This window comes from Equus przewalskii, chromosome 12 (assembly GCF_037783145.1).
Source record: "Equus przewalskii isolate Varuska chromosome 12, EquPr2, whole genome shotgun sequence".
Taxonomy (NCBI): Eukaryota; Metazoa; Chordata; class Mammalia; order Perissodactyla; family Equidae; genus Equus; species Equus przewalskii.
In genome coordinates, this window is record NC_091842.1 from 12,220,554 (window position 1) to 12,241,113 (window position 20,560).

The 20,560-nt window shown below is 44.6% G+C and overlaps 1 protein-coding gene across 6 annotated transcripts in view; it reads left to right on the forward strand.

Annotated features, from left to right (window-relative positions):
• The window catches only part of GTF2I (general transcription factor IIi), a 115,613-nt gene extending 100,967 nt beyond the window's left edge, over positions 1-14,646 (forward strand). For all 6 annotated transcript variants that reach the window (XM_070567770.1, XM_070567767.1, XM_070567769.1 and 3 more), the window contains 12 exons: positions 1,820-1,921; positions 2,024-2,089; positions 2,419-2,602; positions 4,332-4,390; positions 4,778-4,858; positions 5,334-5,417; positions 5,771-5,954; positions 7,695-7,723; positions 11,328-11,369; positions 12,143-12,184; positions 12,697-12,772; positions 13,508-14,646. In XM_070567770.1, coding sequence (XP_070423871.1) covers positions 1,820-1,921; positions 2,024-2,089; positions 2,419-2,602; positions 4,332-4,390; positions 4,778-4,858; positions 5,334-5,417; positions 5,771-5,954; positions 7,695-7,723; positions 11,328-11,369; positions 12,143-12,184; positions 12,697-12,755 — 932 coding nt within the window. In that variant the 3' untranslated portion in view covers positions 12,756-12,772; positions 13,508-14,646. The remainder of the gene's footprint in view (positions 1-1,819; positions 1,922-2,023; positions 2,090-2,418; positions 2,603-4,331; positions 4,391-4,777; positions 4,859-5,333; positions 5,418-5,770; positions 5,955-7,694; positions 7,724-11,327; positions 11,370-12,142; positions 12,185-12,696; positions 12,773-13,507) is intronic.
• The last annotated feature ends 5,914 nt before the right edge of the window (positions 14,647-20,560 follow it).

The window sequence follows — 20,560 nt, forward strand, 5'->3', positions numbered from 1 at the left end:
CTGAAGTGGGTTCGCTCACCCGTTGTGCAGCCAGCCAATCTCTGACACCGGGGGTGGTGGAAGAAAGTAGGAACTTTATTTTTGCACAGCGCTGAGCAAGGAGAGAGGGCAGCTAACGCTGAAATCCCAAACTCCCCGAAAAGCTAAAAGGAAGGGTTTTTATTTGGGGTTTTAGGTAGGGGAGGGGGAGCATATGGCCTTGCTGGTCGGAGCTTTCCTACCAGCCTGTCTTTGGCCTTGAGACACTTGCAGAGAGGAGGAAGCCTGTGACCTTGCTGGTCAGCAGCTTTCCCACCAGCCCATATCTCTTTGCGGGAGGAGATAGTCCAGGTGCTTGTCCTTGACGGTGTCTGTCTCCATGGAGAATAGTGGATTCTGGAGCCAGGAAGCCAGAGAGTAAGCAGGGAATGGGTATTTTGGTTTTAACCCCATGTATGCTGGGTTTAATGTGGGGAAACTGATATCAGGGTCGGTATCACAAGTACATTAGAGAGAGAGTATAGTGGTGAAGACTGAGGAGCCAGACTCTGAAACTTGCTAGCCCAGCTCCACCACTTACCAGGTGTGTGATGGACTGCAAGTTACATAACCCCTGTGATTCAGTTTCTCCATCGGTAAAGTGGAAATGATAACGATGCCTATGAAAACTAAATTAGGTAACAGCACATAATGTGCTTGGTACTGTGACTAGTATGTACTTTTAGCTGTTAGTAGTATTAATGCAGAAATTGTTCATCAAGCAAAAGTCTTTTGTGTCAAGATAGGCATAGGAAGTAGATAACTCAGTACAAGAGTAATTTAGGTGAAAGCCTGGAGTCTATACAAACATTTCTGCAAATTGGGAAATGTCTAGAATGTTGGTTCTTTTCCAGAGAAAACTTAAAGAAACTTAATTTCTTCTTATTTTTCCATTTTTTTGGCTCTTTATTTTTAAAAAATCGTTGGCTGGCTTTGGATTAATACTGTTTAAGTATTAGATGACCCTACGTAAAGAGGAGTCAGGGCCTGGGATTTATAAGAATAACCGAAACTAACATTCATTGTCATTTAGTGAAAACAACTGATTACCTGTAACATTGTTTCTAAGTGATATTAAGAATTCAAAGAGGGCCAGCCTGGTGGCGCAGCCGTTGAGTTCGCATGTTCTGCTTCAATGACCCGGGGTTCGCTGGTTCAGATCCCAGGTGCAGACATGACGCCGTTTGGTGGGCCATGCTGTGACAGGTGTCCCACATATAAAGTAGAGGAAGATGGGCACGGATGTTAGCTCAGGGCCAGGCTTCCTCAGCAAAAAGAGGAGAATTGGCAGCAGATGTTAGCTCAGGCCTAATCTTCCTAAGAAAAAAAAATAATAGTAAAATAAAAAAATGAGAATTCAAAGAAAGGCTATGTCAGAGTCAGCTAGAGTCCACAGGAAAGCTTCACAGGGACATAAGACCATTGCACCTGAAGTTGTGCTTATGTTTGAGGATGAACACAAAACCTATCTGCAAATAGGGGACCAAAAATTAGATGGTGCCAAAAGGGCATGATGAAGCATTCAGTGAATTAAAGTAACTCAGATTGCCAGAAGGCAAATTGTGTTTTTTGGGGGGAAGACGTCTGACTGTAGAGATGGAAGAACAGCAGTGGGTGGAGGTCTGTGGAGCTGGGCAGCACTGCCCTTTTCCTTGCGGAGTGCCTGTGCTCTGTTTGAACTGGCCTTTGTTCTCCTGCGCTCGCTGGACTTGAAGAGCACATCCCAGAGACAGCAGAAGCAGCATTGAGCATGACTGAATATGGATGTGTTGATTGGTTTTTTTTTTTAATCCTTCTTTAGGCCCTAATAACAACAACCCTCAAACCTCAGCTGTTCGAACCCCTACCCAGACTAATGGTTCTAATGTTCCCTTCAAGCCTCGAGGGAGGGAGTTTTCCTTTGGTAAATATGCGTTTTGTTTCTTGATTTCATCATTTTAAATAAAAGGAATTAATAAAAAATACTTTATTTTGCTACATAATATCTTGGTTTTTTTACATGCAGAGGCCTGGAATGCCAAAATCACGGACCTAAAACAGAAAGTTGAAAATCTTTTCAATGAAAAATGCGGTAAGTTTATTTTGACACATTATTATTAAAATACAAGGCCGCTTTTTTAAACTAGAAGAATTTGAACAGAGTGAAATGTTCAGCATTTAAATATTACTATCATCGGAAGTATGTGGGTTCTGCAGGCATGAATTTCATAATTTTTCCCACGTTTCTGAGCACTGAGAAATTGAAGACATTTTTCTAAAATGAAAATTAATATGATTTTTAAAAAATGAGTTTGGTTTTAGTTGCTGCAAAATGTAATTTAGACTGCATTTTTAGAAAAGGTTTAATTTAAAAGGTTAAAAGTGTGAGAAATAAGAGAAATGTACATGTGTGTTTTGCAGGTGAAGCTCTTGGCCTTAAACAAGCTGTGAAAGTGCCATTTGCATTGTTTGAATCTTTCCCGGAAGACTTTTATGTGGAAGGCTTGCCTGAGGGTGTGCCGTTCCGACGACCATCTACTTTTGGCATTCCAAGACTGGAGAAGATACTTAGAAACAAAGCCAAAATTAAGTTCATCATTAAAAAGTAGGGAAATTAGATGACATGAGATTGGCCATCACTTGATACTGTTGACACTGGGAGATGAGTACATGGATTCACCTTAGCGGCAGGGCCAAATTAGCCCTAGAGTCGTAAAAGTTCTTTAAGCTGTATATGTTTTCTGGAGGCTGGCCTGGTGACACTGGTTAAGTTCACACGCTTTGCTTTGGCGGCCCATCGTTCACTGGTTCGGATCCTGCTGAAGACCTACACATCAAGCCATGCTGTGGCAGTGTCCCACATAGAAGAACTAGGACTTACAATTAGGATGTACAACTATGTGCTGGGGCTTTGGGGAAAAAGAAGAAGAAAAGGAGGAAGATTGGCAACAGATGTTAGCTCAGGGCCAGTCTTCCTCACACACACACAAAAACAAAACCAAAAAAATCCTCCGTAGTTTTAAAAAAAAAAATTTTTAAAGCTGCGTATGTTTTGAATTTTCCATAATTGGTTGAAAGAGGGAAGGAGGGCCCTCGCTTCCAGGGGGATAACAACTTGATTCTGTTAAATCTATGCACAGTTGTTTCTTGTTTTTTGGGGGGTTTTTTACGGATTTTATTTTTTCCTTTTTCTCCCCAAACCACCCCGGTACATAGTTGTATATTCTTCATTGTGGGTCCTTCTAGTTGGGGCATGTGGGATGCTGCCTCAGCGTGGTTTGATGAGCAGTGCCATGTCCGCGCCCAGGATTCAAACCAACGAAACACTGGGCCACCTGCAGTGGATTGCGTGAACTTAACCACTTGGCCCCGGGGCCAGCCCCTCACAGTTATATTTTTAATGGTTGGTGCTGCTGGAATCTAAGCAGTGGCTTAGTTTTTTAAAGCCCTTTTATTTCTCCAGCTTACAGAATATTTTAAATTTCTCTCCTGTTTGCTTGGAGATCCATGAATTGGGCTAATACAATTGAAATAGATGGGAATAATTAGAATCAAAAATACATATTGATGCCCAGAAATTATCTGAAATAAATGATAGGTTTTTTTTCTTTTTTTAAAAGATTTTATTTTTCCTTTTTCTCCCAAAGCCCCCAGGTACACAGTTGTGTATTTTTAGTTGTGGGTCCTTCTAGTTGTGGCATGTGGGACGCTACTTCAGCATGGCTTGAAGAGCGGTGCCATGTCCACGCCCAGGAGTTGAACCGTCAAAAACCCTGGGCCGCCAAAGCAGAGTGCGTGAACCTAAGCACTCGGCCACGGGGCCAGCCCCCGATTTTAGGTTTTATTAACACTTACTTTTGAGTCGCCCAGAAAGCTGTCATGTCACATAATCAGTGCTGGTGTTGGCAAGCATAATGGCCACCTTTTGTTCTTTTGGCCAGGTTCGTAGAGGCCAAGGCCTCTGCTTCTGCTTCCTCAGAAAGGCTCTTGTGCTCAAGTTTTCACACCCTCTTGTGTTCCCCTGCTACCTGCATGCGGAGTGCTTCCTGTTTCCCTTCTCACGTCCAGCGCTGAATCTTTCCAGGACCTGTTGAAACCATGGGCAGAAGCTGTTTAAGCTAGATAGGGCAGGGGTGCGTGTTATGATCACAATCATAATTAGTCTTTTTGTATGTTCCTTGACATGACATAACCATGTTATTTCCATTTTTCCATTACTAAGAATCAAACGTATATTTACAGAAAATTACTAGTGTTTTAGATATTTTGCTTTTTAATTTTTAATGTCGTACTATTATATTATTGGCACACATGCTGTTTTCTCTTGATTTCAGGCCCGAAATGTTTGAGACGGCAATTAAGGAGAGCACCTCCTCCTCTAAGAGCCCTCCAAGTAGGTGTCCTTCCTACAGAAGACACACTGTCAGCAACTCAGTTTCCAGCAGTGGCTAGAAAATGAAAAACAGCTATTGAGATAAAAAGCAGGAAAGCTCATTGAAACTTGTGGTTGTGACTGGTTTACACTTTTTAGTTCTTTAATAGTTGAGAATCTCTATGTGTCTAATGCTGTCTTAAGCACCACAAGAAAGAGAAAAAAGTGAAAAACAGTCTTTTCCGGAAGCTTAATATCATGGATTGATAAAACATTCCATGAAAAGGAGCGAACCTTGAATAAAGCTGGGTTAAAATGCTGTCTTTTGTAGTCTGACTTATAAGCACATTATTAGAGAAGATTTAATTACATTTTGTATAGGTTTTAATCTTAAGTTTCTATTTTAAGGAAAAATAAATTCATCGCCCAATGTTAATACTACTGCATCAGGTGTTGAAGATCTTAACATCATTCAGGTGACAATTCCAGGTACGATTTCTCTGCCTTTATCATGTTTGCGGAGTTTTTTCACTTTAGTGACACAGTGCTGGCGTTTGCTCTAGTCCTTCAAGGACGTCAAGCACGCTGCGCGACACCGCCCTCTGCCCAGCCCTGCCGAAACTGCCTACCACAAACCTCACCTTGTCGGTTTATGTCTGCACAACGCCAGGCACTTCCTGGACTGGGCATGAGCTGAAGTCTGTTGACCACCCAGACGCCTAGTGTGTTGTTTAAAAATATCTGTATATAAGAGCAAGTAAAGCTCTTTATAGCAGGAATGAAGTTGTAGCATTTTCAATTTGGTATTACCGTTAAATTGTGTGGTTAAATTATTTCAATCTTCATTAGTTTAAAAATACTTAAATGTTCTAAAAACATAAAGTGAGTTGCACAGAGCACCCAAAAATTTAGTTGGAATTGAAATTGCATTATTAAATTATGGATTTTCTCTTAACTTTTTTAGATGACGATAATGAAAGACTGTCCAAAGTTGAAAAGGCTAGACAACTAAGAGAACAAGTTAATGACCTCTTCAGTCGGAAATTTGGTGGGTTTTGTATTTGCATAGTACAGCTTGCAATAAGCAAGGGAATTTTGTTTGATTAAGATTTTAACAGTAGGTTGTGCTCACATAGTTGTAATCTTATATAAAAGGAAATGAAATTTAAAAAGAAGTATTTTGGTTTTACTAAAGTTCTTTAATAAGAAAGCATTAAATGTATTATACTGTTTATCATGGTCAATATCAGAGTGAATAAAATTAAATGTAAGGTTTTTTGAAGCATACAAAGACCTTAGTTAACAGTGGAGACAACTTAAAATAAATGTTGGTCATGTGCTTTTTAACGCTTGCTAAGGTACAAGGTTAATCTTGCTTTCATGCTGTTTGTCTCATTATAGGTGAAGCTATTGGTATGGGTTTCCCTGTGAAGGTTCCCTACAGGAAAATCACAATCAACCCTGGCTGTGTGGTGGTTGATGGCATGCCTCCTGGAGTGTCATTCAAAGCCCCCAGTTACCTGGAAATCAGCTCCATGAGAAGGATCTTAGATTCTGCTGAGTTCATTAAATTCACAGTCATCAGGTAAGTGAGAGTCCCCTGCTTGATCATAAGAATGAATCTATAGATCATGAGGCTAAGTCGTCTTGCAGTATGCAGTCAAATGTAGTTAAAGAATCAAGTTTACCGGGTGATGAAATGAAGAGTCCCCCATTATCTGTGGTTTCACTTTCCGCTTTTCGCATTACAACTATGTTGTAATTACCCGTGGTCAACGGTCCAAAAATATTAGCTACCCATAGTCTAAAAATATTAAATGGGAGATTCCAGAAATAAACCATTCGTAAATTTTCAATGCATGCCATTCTGAGTCATGTGATAAACTCTTGTGCCCTTCTGCTCCATCCCACCCAGGCGGTGACTCATCCCTTTGTCCAGCGGATCCAGGCTGTGTACCCTACCCACCCCTTAGTCACTTAGTAGCCGTCTCCATTATCAGATCCTTGTTGCTGTATTGCAGTGTTTGTATTCAAGTCACCCTTATTTTACTTAATAGTGGCCCCAAAGCACAAGAGTCGTGATGCTGGCCATTTGGATATGCCAAAGAGAAGTTATTGTTGTGAATCTCTTACTGTGCCTAATTCATGAATTAAACTTTATCTTAGGGATGTATGTGTAGGAAAAACGTAGTCTCTGTAGGGTTTGGTACTATGCACGGTTTCAGGCATCCACTAGGGGTCTTGGAATGTATCCCCTACACAAAAGGGGGGAAACTGTACTTGTGTTATTGTGCCATTAGATTCTCTCCTCCCAGAGCTGACTTCCAATTCTCCAGATTTTAAGTCAAAGAGTTGGCAAACCATGCCCTGAGGTCCTAATCCAGCCTGCCCCCTGTTTTTATAAAGTCTTATTAAAACAGTCACATCCGTTTGTTTACATTTTATCTATGGCTGCTCTCATGTTCCCGTGGTGAAACTGAGTAGTTGGGACAGAAACAGTATGATCTGCAAAGCCTAAAGTCCTTACTCTCCAGCCCTTTACAGAAAATTTGGCCAGCCTCTGTCTTAGGCCTCATCACGGACTTCAGGTCAGACAGGGGTTTGATCTCATGTCAGCCAAGTTACTTCTGTTGCCTTCGCTGCACAGTGGAACTGTAATTGTTTCCTTTAAGAGCCTCAGCTCCTTATCCACAGGGTGGGAATGGTGCTTATACCTACCCCCAACAGCATTATGAGAATTAGATTTGTTAGTATGTGCTCGTCACAGTAAGTATTCAATAACTGTCCTCTTTTTCATCCACCGAAGCAGAAGTCTCAAGATGTCTTCAGTCTTCTCTTCCAACTCCCAAAATGTTAGCTATCTCTAAATCTACCCAGTCAGTTCATGGTCAGGTTCCCACTGTTGCTAGTATAAATCACTTAGGACTGGCTCTCAGAAATAGCAAATGTATCACCCTCCCTAGGCTTTTTCTCCTCACTCGTCTTCTCCCTTTCCCTAAAAATCGTGTATTTTTGTCCCACCTCCACCTCATTCCCCAGGGGCCTGGAGGAAAGCCATCTTCCATTAGACCAATTCACTAGAATTGCTCTGTTCCCTTTTGTTTGGTCTTATTTTTTGTTTTCCCACCATCTTTAGTGCAACATTTTCTAATAATGTTTCATAATAGTTATTCATGTATCTATGTTATCTATCTGTAGATTAAAAGGTAGAAGATTAAAAAGTAGTGGATAATATATAAATGCATGGGCTAATTATTAGTTGAGTAAACTGAATATACATGTCGATTCTTGTAGAGTAAAAATAAACTGTTATTTCTCTCTTTAGACCATTTCCAGGACTTGTGATTAATAACCGTGAGTATTTCATGAAGTCTTTTTGTTTTTCTTCCTTTCTGGGATGTGCGAGGTTGTGGGGGGCATGCACACACACACTTAGTTCACAGAGTGTGCTGTTTCACTTCACCTCCGGCAGTAACCATGCAAAGCCATTGTTTGAGCTTCAATGTAGAGCGCCAGGCATTTTCTAGATGTAAGATTGGACAAGTTGCTTAGCTTCTTTTTATCTCAGGTTACTCGTGCATAAAATGGTAGGGATGTTAGTACCCATTTGGGGAGTTTTAGAAGATTTCAAGTGACTCATTAGTCAAGCATCTGAAACGGAGATCAGCAAGTTCCTGTCTGCGTTTTAAATAAAGTTTTATTAGAAGAACACTGCCAGGCCCATTTGCTGATGGTGGAGTGGAGAAGTTGGAAAAAAGACTGTGACCTGCAACCCTGAAATATTTGCTAAGTGGCTTTTGACATAAAGGTTTATTGATCTCCTAACCTAGAACAATGCCTGCGCTAAAGTATGTTCTCAGTAAATACAATGTGTTTGTTGTTAGTACTACTATTCTTACTTTCGCTATTATTGTGTGATCGTTTCTGTGCTGGAGTAAGTGGGCCTTTTATGTGATCTAGCCTTCTTCTGTTCATACTGAAGCATAGTGTCTGGCACGCATTGGGCTCTAAGATATTGTTGCATGAGAAAATGTAAGTGTTCTTCCAGTTCCCAGATGTTCAGATCATTTTAAATAGTGTTTTTAGCAAAACATAGTATGTTTTATGCTGTTCTGTTCACTTTATTATTAAAAATTTTCAAAAACGGGAATTATCCTTTTCTAATACCGTTAGCATTTCACTCTTTTTTCCAGTTGGCATTATTATTCTGCCCAGGGAAAACCCATCGCAGTGAGTGCTCACGTCTGCAGTTCACTCACTGGGGAGCGTGGGCCTTTTTGACCCCGTGTTCAGGAGTGTTCAGTGACCGTTGAGCAGCAGAGCCCTGTTGCGTTGGTTTGCCTCCCTGGCCTGAGAAATCATGCGGTTCTTAGACTTGCTCCGTGCTGCTCGCACTGTTGACCTTGTTCTTTGATCTTGCTCTTTGTGTCATGGATTTGGTTACTCTCTTCTGCTTGCAAGTTTTGAGTTTTACTTTATCATAAAATTTATTGGTTTGCTTGTATCCCCAAAACCAGGAGTTCTTTTTTCAAAGATTCTGTTTTTAGTATACTGTTGGTCTTGGCCAAGTGTGTTAGTATCTGGTGATGTCAGTCATGGAAGAGAGGTGTACCTTGCTTCACGGATTTTGAGTCATCTTTGTGACATTTACCTTTAATCACACCAAGGAACTTTGTTATTTAAGAAATCCCATGATAATTTTTTTCTGTGAGTATTTTTTTTATTAATCCCAATTCTTCTGTCTCCTGTGTAATTTCAGTTTCAAGGAACATTATATTTTAAGCCTCCCTGCCCCCTTACTTTATGTTTAAAATGTTCAGTTTTGTTCTCATCTTTGTGTAGTAGTCTATAATAGGATTTTATGGCAATCATTATTATGTTTTTAAAGTTCTTTTCGTTTAAAACTTTTTAAATTGAGGTAACATTGGTCTATAACATTATATGAATTTCAGTTCTACATCATTACATTTTGAATTCTGTATAGATTACATCATGTTCACCACCCAAAGACCAGTTACAATCCATCTCCACACACATGTGAATCACCCCTTTCACCCTCTCCCTCCCCTCTTCCCCATCTCTGTCTCTATGTTCTTGTTTGTTGTTGTTTTTATCTTCTACTTATGAGTGAGATCATACAGTATTTGACTTTCTCCCTCTGACTTATTTCGCTTAGCATAATACCCTCAAGGTCCATCCATGTTGTCACAAATAGCCGGATTTCATCATTTCTTATGGCCGAGTCATATTCCATTGTGTGTATATACCACACCTTCTTTATCCTTTCGTCCCTTGATGGGCACCTGGGTTGCTTCCAAGTCTTGGCTATTGTGAATAAGGCTGCAGTGAACATAGGGGTGCATGTATCTTTATGCATTTGTGTTTTCATGTTCTTTGGATAAATACCCAGCAGTGGAATAGCTGGATCCTGTGGTATTTCTATTCTTAACTTTCTGAGGATACTCCATACTGTTTTCCATAGTGGCTGCAGCAGTTTGCACTCCCACCAGCAGTGTATGAGAGTTCCCTTCTCTCCACACCCTCTCCAGCACTTGTTATTTCTTGTCCTGTTAATTATAACCATTCTGATGGGTATAAGGTGATCTCTCATTTTTTTTTATCTTTTTTTATTGAGTTATTGATAGGTTACAATCTTGTGAAATTTCAATTGTACATTAATGTTTGTCAGTCATGTTGTAGGTGCACCACTTCACCCTTTGTGCCAACCCCCCACCCCACCTTTCCCCTGGTACCCACTAAACTGTTCTTAGTCCGTAATTTTAAATTCCTCATATGAGTGGAGTCATACACAGATTATCTTTCTCTCGCTGGCTTATTTCACTCAACATAATTCTCTCAAGGTCCATCCATGTTATTGCAAATGGAATGATTTTGTTCTGTTTTGCAGCTGAGTAGTATTCCATTGTATATATGTACCACATCTTCTTTATCCATTCATCTGTTGCTGGATACTTAGGTTGCTTCCACGTCTTGGCTATTGTAAACAGTGCTGCAATAAACATTGGGGTGCACAGGACTTTTGGGATTGCTGACTTCAAGCTCTTTGGATAAATAGCCAGTAGTGGGATGGCTGGATCGTATGGTAGTTCTATTTTTAATTTTTTGAGGAATCTCCATACTGTTTTCCATAGTGGCTGCACCAGTTTGCATTCCCACCAGCAGTGTATGAGGGTTCCTTTTTCTCCACAACCTCTCCAACATTTGTTGCTATTAGTTTTAGATATTTTTGTCATTCTAACGGGTGTAAGGTGATATCTTAGTGTGGTTTTGATTTGCATTTCCCTGATGATGAGCGATGATGAGCATCTTTTCATGTGCCTATTGGCCATCAGTATATCTTCTTTGGAGAAATGTCTGTTCATGTCTCCAGCCCATTTTTTGATTGGGTTGTTTGATGTTTTGTTGTTGAGTTGCGAGAGTTCTTTATATATTATGGATATTAAGCCTTTGTCAGATATATGACTTGCAAATATTTTTTCCCAGTTAGTGGGTTGTTTTTTTGTTTCAGTCCTGTTTTCATTTGCCTTGAAGAAGCTCTTTAATCTGATGAAGTCCCATTTGTTTATTCTTAGTTTTATTCATTTATTCTTAGTTTATTCATTAGTTTTGATTTGCATCTCCCTAATAATTAGTGATGTTGAACATTTTTTCATGTGCTTGTTGACCATCTGTATATCCTCTTTGGAAAAATGTCTGTTCAGATCTTTTGCCCATTTTTTAATTGGGTTTTTTGTTGTTGAGATTATGGTGATTATTATGAATTAGTTATTTTGATAGAACATATCAGAACTCTTAATGTTTGTTCCTCTCTTGTCCTAAGGAAAATAGTGCCTGTTATAGCAAAGTTGGAGCATCACAATAGAGAACGTGTGTGAAAATGCTTTTCAAATGTAACAGCATATCATTAAATTATTACTTGAATCTGCTTTGTTTTCAGAGTTGGTTGATCAGAATGAGTCGGAAGGCCCCGTGATACCAGGTAAGTTAAGCAGGGTGAGACATAGAAGTACTCCTACTTTTTCGAGGAAACGGCTCACAGACTTGCCTGGCCTCACATCCTTATGTTTGCCTCACTGTGAGGACAGTCACCCACACGCATGCGCACACTTAGACTTCGTTTCTTTGACTCTTGTGTTTGAAAGCCTGTATAAGCTCAAGCTGTAGGACCTAATTGAGAGCCATGGACACGTGCCATCTGATCCCACTGTCCCAGGTCAGGGGTACACTCAGAAACCCCAGGACAAATGGCATAGAATGTAACTTTTGAGTGAGAAGTTCAGTTGTCTTTTTAACTTTTTACTCTTTATGCCATTGGTTTCTAATGGTTGCTGTACACCAAATTGTGTTGGGTGGCAATGCATGTACTGTGGTTTAGAAAAGTGTTTAGGCCTCCTACTATGCTTCATTGAAAGTAATGAAAGGCTTTTATTGAAAGGGAGCCCACAGAAGGAAATAAGGAGAAGACATGAAGAAGGAACTTCTTAGTTTCATGTTAGAGCTCTCATAATTAAGATCGTTGTTTAACACCTTGGCTGTGTAAGCTAACCACGTATTTCAGAAAAGTAGACTTTTGAAAATCTAGTTAAGTGATTGTGTGTGTTAGCCCAAGACTCTTTGGCTGTTGCTTCATCCTAGAATGGGCTCTGTGCACGGTGTCTGGAGGGCCTTCTCTCTTCCTCCTTCTAGGCACTTAGAGAATTGACAGCAACTTTTGAACAGTGTTAAAGTAAATCTTCATGTGTTTCTTTTCAGAATCAGCTGAGCCAAGCCAGTTAGAAGTTCCTGCAACAGAAGGTAAAGAGGGGAGTCTGGTTGCCAAAAGCTGAAGTTCCTTAAGACTTTTATTAGAAGAGAAGACTGTGTGTTTTTTAAAGCCGCTTACCTAGAACTGTGTGTGTGGTAGTTTTCTTCTTTTGTTTCTGGGTGAATTCGGTTTGTAGTTTATGCCCAGAAACGTGTTCAGAGGTGACTCGTGGGTTCTTTTGCTCCATTTTCCCCAGATGACTCTTAATAAATTCTCAAACAGCTGGAGACTGTGTCTAACCTAGATAGTGTGGGTCCTTTAAACACGTAAGTTATAAGAGGTTTGTTACTTTGAAAACATAAGTAACAAAATTTAGAACTTATTGCTAGAGAAGCATTGTTGTCTCTGAAAATATTGTTGTCTCTGAAAATGTTATCATTGTTAGTATCTTGTAATTCCTATTAAATCATTTTATAGTAAATAGTTTGGTAACGGGATTTATAATTGAGCAGATTTGCCTTAATAGTGCAATTAATCGGTTCCCTTCTGTTTTTCTTGATAGAAATAAAGGAGACTGATGGAAACTCTCAGATCAAGCAAGAGCCAGACCCTACGTGGTAGACCTCTTCCCTCCTAGGGTAAATCAGCTTCTGTGTCTGGGATGCCATGCAGTGTCCGGCTGCACCACCTGTGTACTCATAAGCTATTGTTTTCCCCCTGCTTTGCCCATGAATGATGGCCCTGCTTTCATGGCATTTGAGCTCCAAATCTAAGCCATACTGGACCATTTGAGCTAGAAGATTCAAGTAGAGAATTTTCCTTGGGTCAATATGTGTCTGTCAGTCAAAGATATAAAAGCACTTTTGCCTTCAAAGGAAATTGCTTTGTTTCTAATCTCCAGGGTAAACCTTTTCCTCATCATTGGAATTCACTGTGCCTTGGTGTTGCTAGACTGACTGCTCGCCCTCATCAGAACAGTGTTTTCAGGGTCAGGCTGAGCCGCACAGTCCGTTGTGCATCTGACATAATTCAGTTAGAAGCCTGATCCTATTACTGGAAGCTTCTTAAACTTGGCCAGGCTACGACAGGAGGGGCAGCTCTGGCTCAGGAGTCAGCAAAGCTTGGTTCTCATGTGCTGCCTGAGCTGCGGCCCGTTGGGTGGCGGTTCTGGGATCCGGCTGGGCAGCAGTCCACTCTCATCTGTACCTGGCAGTGTGTTTTTTTTAGACAGAGGCCTTTTTTTGTCATGAAATTGCCATATAATGTCAATTCATGGGTTTAAGTGCTGATTAAGTTGTGATATTTGTGAATGTTAAATTCCTATAATGAAATTAACCTGTTTTCTTGCTTGTTTGTTTTCTCTCCTATTTTAGCTTAAAATATCAGTGGGTGAGAAGAGCTTTTCGGACCTGTTACTGCCCCAAGCTGTGTAATATACTTGTATAACAGAAATACCTTCTATACAAACCTTTTTTTCTACTTTTAGATAGAAATGTCTACTTTTTCAGCAGTTCTGTGAATTGAATTAAAGAGCAGAGTGACTGTAGATTTGGAATGGCTGGTTTACTTTGGAATGTATTATAAGGATTTTACAGCAATGCTGGGAAAATGACAGGGACAATGACAGGGATGACTCGCATCAGATTTTTTACGTATCAGCAGAGCCTTCAGCCATGGTGTTTATTTTCCAATCAAGTGACGATATCTCCTACTGGAACATCTCAGCTTCTCCAGTGAAGAAAACACCTGTGATAGTTCAGTTCTTTAGTTTTTCTATTTGAGAAATCATTTAAATGATCCTTTTGTTCACGACTCTCCTTAATGACTGAGTGAACAGTTAGTATCTGTATATTTGACTAAACCTTTTCCTAAGCTATCTATCATTGTTCATATGTTTTTTATCATAATTAAAAACATCCGTCTGGATCACCTCACAGCCAGTAAGAGGTCAGTATCTCAGTGTGTGGCTCTAGATGGAACACAGAGAACCTCTTCCACATTTACTCATCCTCTGAATAAAATGCATGGTGTACCAGAAGTGTAAGATCAGGTTTGAGTGTTTGGTCACACAAAGTGACCCTACAGCCTCACTGTCCTGTCACCTATTGTGGTGTGGATTTCTTTGGAACACTGTTCCGGCTTGGATCAGACTCAAGGGGTTTTCATCGCCTTCGTTACTTTATAATTCTACTTGTAACACTGAGGCTCCAGTGTGGGGAGTGAGGGGTAGGCTAATTATGCGCCCTCTGATATTCTGCGCCATTTGTAGGAGAATCTTACATGTGTTGAGATTTCACAAACAAATTAAGAGTTGTAAAATACCAGCTATATGAAAAGCTAGAGTATGTGACGGCATAGAGTTTTCATTAGCTTTATCACAATATTCACAATGGAGAATTATATTACATGGTAGCAGAAATAGGCATTTTTATGTGTTGCTTATATTTTACCTCAAATTAAATTGTAGATATAGGGTAATAAATAAAATCCATCCATGCCTTTCACACACTAATTATTTCTTTCTAAGGTGTTTTCATGATTATGTCTGGGGAAGCTTGTGGGTGGTTCGGTGGTAGGTGAAATGCAAAATGAGGGTCAAGTTGGCACTGTGCAGAGGCTGAGCTCCTCCTAAGGACACCATCCTTCATGGTGTTTTCTGAGATCATTGTGCCTCTTGTCTGAGCTGCGGCTGGAACCCCCAACTTTCTCTCCCTGACACGCCAACTGTGTGCAGCTTAAGTGTGATGGTGAGATCAGAGTCCCTCCCCCGAGAGAGCACACGCATTAGCTGCTCCCGTGTAGCAGTCCCGCACTGGCTCCAGGTTGTTTCTGTTCCCTCCCCACAGCCCTCTGCCTCTCCTTTATCCTACAAGTGTGTGCTCAGGGAAAGCCAAACTAATTTCTTGTTAACCTGCCACCTGACATTGGGAGGAAACTAGCTGCTGCGATCCAGCATCACGGTTCCTGTGAAGTGTTCTTAAAAAGTGCACTCAGCCCTGCCCTCGCCCACACTTCCCCTTCCAGCCACTGGAGAACCAGGTCCGTCAAAAGGCTGCATTTTAAAGGAGTTAAGCTTTTTTTAACAAAAAATTTGTGGGATGGCAGACTTAACCAAGGAGATCTGTTTTCCTATCCAGTCTAATTGTATATATGCAATTCTCTATAGATGCATACACATAGCTTTTGTTTTCATATATGCCGCTAGAAAGCATTTTTTAAAAATCTTCTTACATCTGCCAAGTAGACCAGTTTTTGTACTCTGGACAACAACAGAACCGGTGCTCCATCCTCGACATAACTTTTTAAAGGTTTCAGGAATGCTCTTCTGTCCGGTTCTGCCTCTCCTCTAAACTGAATGAGCCTGGTTCCTTCAGGAAATGTTGGCCGTCACACAAGAGGTGCTGTGCCTGTGCCTGTCCTCTGCTGGAAGAGAGTGGAGGTGAAATGTCATTCTTAACCCACCGTCGTGTCCTGAAGCTTTTCACGTCGCACTCGGTCTCTGCTTCCCACAGTTGGGTCTCTCAGGAAGGCTTCCCTTAGAGCAGCATTGTTTCCTGGCAAGGCAACTGCCTTACCGAGTTGCCTCCTTTCCTGCACTCGCCAAATTATCCCTGCTTTCAGCACCCTGGGCTTATTTAAGACTGGGTGGCAGTGTCGCCCTGGGTGGCTGAATCAGAGCCCAGGAACAGTCTGTAAGATGAAGCCACCAGCTGCCTGTGTGAATGGATAGGCACTGCTTTCATAAATGAGACCATTGATAAATAGCGTGCCTCTGAGGGCGGGGGTCAGGTTGGGGCTTAAATTGCCCACTAAGATCTTTATTAGATCAGTGAGGACTGGACTGAGAAACAAAATACACTTTGTTCCAGTAGGTCTCATCAGTAATTCTCATGTGCTTTGTGTTTCTGAAACGACGTCTTGACTCCATAATAGCTCACTGACGTGAAGCATCATTTTATTGCGGAATGTAGTAGAGTGTCTGGGAACATAGGTTTTGTGACCAAATCCAAGCTCTGTTTCTGGACAGCTGTTACCTTAATTTCCACCAGAAAAACAGTATAACCAAAGAGATGTCTACATTCCAGTGATTATTAAATTAAGTCCCATCAGCGGAGTTGGGCTAAGTGCTAACCCCTTTGCCAAGCTGTGGCCCTTCAGTTGGGGGGGGAAGCAAAGCCTTCTTCCCGGAGTGGCCTCCCCTTGGGCCGCAGAGCCCCTGAGGGCAGGGCCAGTGCTGAAGCTGGGAGTGTCCGCATCTGCTGTTCGCCCAGCGCTCCGAGACCCCAGCCACTCTGCACGGAAGCTTGCCCTTTCAGCAGTTAGCACGTCATGCGAAGCCTTTATCTTTTCGTTGGTCGAAATCGTCTGTGATCTGTGAAAGGAGGTGAGGTGTCTGCTGCGCTCCATGTCTGGTGCCAAGGTTGCTCTGGGGCTTCCGGGATGAGGAAGCGAAGGCAGAATCAGGTAGTTGTCCCTGTCTTTCTCCAAGACTGAGGGAAGGACGAGGCCAGCTCTGCAGCCCTCTGCTCCCACGATGGTGTCTACAGCAGCAGCCAGTTCCCTTTTGAAGTAGGTGGTTACTCCGAGCATCCTTCCAGCCTCCGACCGAAAGGTCTGTTGGAGAGGAAGATTGCGTGACCGGAGCTTTTCAGTTTTCACTTAACACCCTGAAGCCCCAGTCTAAATAAATTGAAGGGACTCGCTTGGTTGCCTTACCCATTAGTGGGCAGATACTTGTCACACTGCCGCACATCCCTGAGGTGTACTGTCCAGTACTCACCTTCCTAAGTGGAGGCTCCGGTTTCTGGCTCGGATGTATTTTGAGGATGTGGTGTTTTCCCAGGACTGCCTCGCTTTCCTATGATGGGGAAGGCAAGGGGGGCAGGACTAGGAATCGAGGTGAGCTGTAGGCTGCTTTCTTCATCACCCCTCCCTGTGCTGCTCAGGCCTGTGAGTCCAGTAGGATGAGCACAAGTGGGGCCGTTCGTCCTTCTGTTTAGGCTCCAAGAGTTGCTGCCCAGCCTCTGCTGTTGAGGTTCTGGGTTACTCCATTATGGGATAAGGGATAAGAGCTTTCTGTACTTTGCCTGTGGCTGCCAACCTTCTTGGCTCAAAAAGCAGCTTTGAAAGCAGCTTGCAGCTGGTTGTAGAAATTTATGTCCCTAGAGGTCTGGTGACCTGTTGACAAATAACTGCGTGGACCTAGCCTAGCTGCTCCGGAGGGACTTCCCTACCCCAGGAACTGGGTTAGAATCAGCACGGGAAGCTTGATGGGCTCGTGGTTGTCCCCAGGTTCCCTGCTCTGGGCAGCAGTGATCTTGTGTGTCACCTTATCCCCCCACACACACACCCCCCCAACCACTGACACCTGTGGGTTTATTTTGAGGAAGTGTCAGGAAAGTTAGCACTGAAAGCCAGCTGTGACACAACACGCATTTGTCCAGGTGCTTCCTTCTCAGAAGCCAGCGCAGACGGATGTTGACAGGCATCTTGTAGCATCAGCTTCGTGCCTGGTCTCAAGGCTGCTCATTTAGACTGCAGTGTCTAGATTTCTGTAAAGCACTGACAACCTGACAGAAGGCCGTGCCCTGGCAGTGCCTGAGGGGACGTGGGGAGGCCTGTCTCCACTCAGTCCATTATGAAGAGTTGGGTAGACCCAACCAGAGGCAGCGGAAGAGCAGAAGGCCCACCTTCCAGCAGCCTAAAAAGTGTCGCAGGCTGGAAGAAGATCCAGGTAAATCCTGAAAGGATCTATGGGGTTCATACCTGCAGTTTAGACTGAAATGGTCTCCCCTGTGACAGCCAAACTAGATCCTCTAGGGAAAATCCTTGATAACAGACAGCAAGGGCAGGTTTCCAGGAAGACAGGGTCGGAGCAGGCGGCCCACCGTGTGTGGTCATAAAGCCACAGCAGTGGCATCTTTTGTCCTGTCGCTTGATGCAAGACAGCATGACGGGTTGCTTCACACCTTTGTGAAGACAGGTGGCCTGGCCCCTCATTCCAGACCTGTGTGTCTTTATGGTCCTGTGTCCCCTTGGATGTGGCAGAGGTTGAACCCTTGTCCACTCCCAGACTAACTGCATGCTGCCAGCTGACTTGCCTGCAGTCTGGCTCAGGGCTGGAGACGGCAGCCCAGCGCCCGTAACTGGAGGCACAGTTTCCTCATTACTAGAATTCGCTTCAAGTTCAAACAGATCACCACAAAACCCCCTGCAGTGGCAGCTTGCTGCCGGATTTAGCCTGGTGGTTGGTTCATGAGCTTTAAATGTTCACTGAGACACATCTGGGCCCAGTCAGCAAGAAAGTGCCAGCGACAAGTGGGGCCGGAGGGGCCACTGCAGGCTGGGCCCTGGGGTTCCCTGGCAGCCAGCGCAGGAAGAGTTGGCGCTCCGGGCTCGCAGCGTCCCCATCCGTCAGGTATCACCTAGGGCCCACTCGGTGTCAGCAGCTCCTGGATGCTGCGGGGCTGTGGGGACAGCCCCAGCCCCTCGTGCAGGACTCAGGCTGCAGTCCTCTGCCGCTGTCCTCAGCCCCACCGGCTCTGGAAAAGCCTCCATCCCACCACCAGCCCGTGCCCTTGACTCCACCCCAAACGGCCGCGGCAGAACCCAGGCTGAGCTCCCCCAGCTCTCCACCCGGGCCTGCGCCACGCCCTCCGCCCGGCTCGCGGCGACAGCTCCAGAAGCAAACACGAGCCTGGCCCTCCGGCCGAGCCTTGCGCAGGTCGTGCCGGCCTGGAGCGCCTGCTCTCATCCTGCGACATCTTCCTCACCAAGGCTCCGTTTAAACAGCAAGAGACCGCCCTGGCTCCTGGCCTCTCCCACCTCCGCGCCCCACTGCACCTCAGGGGCCGCCTGTGCACGGCGGACGCCGCACGACAGCCGACGCTCGCCGGGCTCCGCGCTTGACCTCGCCCGTCCTCACGGGCGTCCTTGAAGTGGGTACCGTTGTTGGTGCCATTTTGCGGGTGCAAAACCCGAGGCTCAGGGAGCTTGAATGAACGCCAAGGGGCTCCCGGCTCCGAGCAGTCAGTTCCCGCAGGCCCGCGGGAGCCGCGCGCGCCCTTCGGCGGGGCCAAGGCCCGGTCCCCCGCCCCTCCGCGCCCCAGTCCCCCTGCCGAGGGCTGGACAGCATCGCCGTCAGGCCCAGGGGAGGAGGCGTCCCAGGTGTGGCTCCCGGGGCGTGACTCGGGCGGGTCACCCGCTCCCCTCCGCCGCGGCCTCGGCCGTGGCCCGTGTGCATCTGCTGAGAAGGGAAGGCGCCCCGGGAGGCAGGGGCGTGGGAGCGCCTGCGTTTCCGCGGAGACGCCCCCGCCGCCGGGGCCGTGCGCCTCCCAGCCGGCCAGGCCCTGGGCCTGGGGGCGGGCCAGGGGGCCTTGGTCACCGGCCTGGCGTGGGGTCCAGGCTGTGGTTGCTCGAGAAGGGGCAGCGGGAGAGCTTTAAGTGAGACTTGGGGAAGAACTGGGTCCGTTCCAACTCGGGGAAGCCCTAGATCCCTCTCCTGACGGAAGGCCCCCAGAAGGCCTGCCTGGCCTCAGGCTCTGAGGCCAGACCCCTCTCCACCCCGCCCGCCCCCGTGGCCCAGCCTTGGGGATTTCCTGTGTCGGGCACTGGCCAGCCCGCCGTCTGGGGAAGCCTGAGGGTGGAGAAGGTGGCATCTGGAGAAAGCCCTGCTCCCCCACAGTCTGGCCTGATTTGAGAACCCCCCTCTTCTGGGGGCGTTCACGCAGGCTGGCTCCTCCCGGGTGAATCACCATCGTTATTTATTCATTCATTCACATATTGTTCAGGGCCGAGGCAGGGGACTCAAGTGGTTAAGAGCACGGGCGTGGGCTCCAGACTGCATGGGTTCAAATCCCAGCACTTAGCTTATGAGCTGGGGCCACCTATTAATCTCTCCGTGCCTCAGTTTCCCCATCTGTGAAGTGGAGGGAGGAATGGTACCTACCGGAGAGCCTCACTGTGAGGCTAATATGTGATCACAGACGTAAAGGTCTCCTGACCCACGGGAAGTCCTTCCTGTTAGCAGTCGAGGGAGGTCGGGGCGATTCTGCGGACTGGTATTGTTTGAACACCCAGGTGACAACTAGATAGCCACTTTATAATAATTATAGTTTTATAATAAACTACATTTTTTTGGAGTTTTCTATGTATTTCCCAATAAAAAATTTTAAAACTTTTTACGTTTGTCTCATCTCCCCCCAATATTCTTTTATCTATTCGTCACCTCCTTCCCTCACATTTGCTTGTTCTTGTTTGTTTGTTTGTTTAATCCTTTGGTCGCCCGCTCGCGCCCCCCAGGCACTGAAGTGAATCCTAGTGGTTCCCGACACAGGGCTGGGAGCTGCTCCCGGAGCTCTGGCCTCCTGGGCTCTGGCAGCCTGCTTTCTGCCGGGGCACGTGAGGAGCGAGGGGAGGCAGGGGGA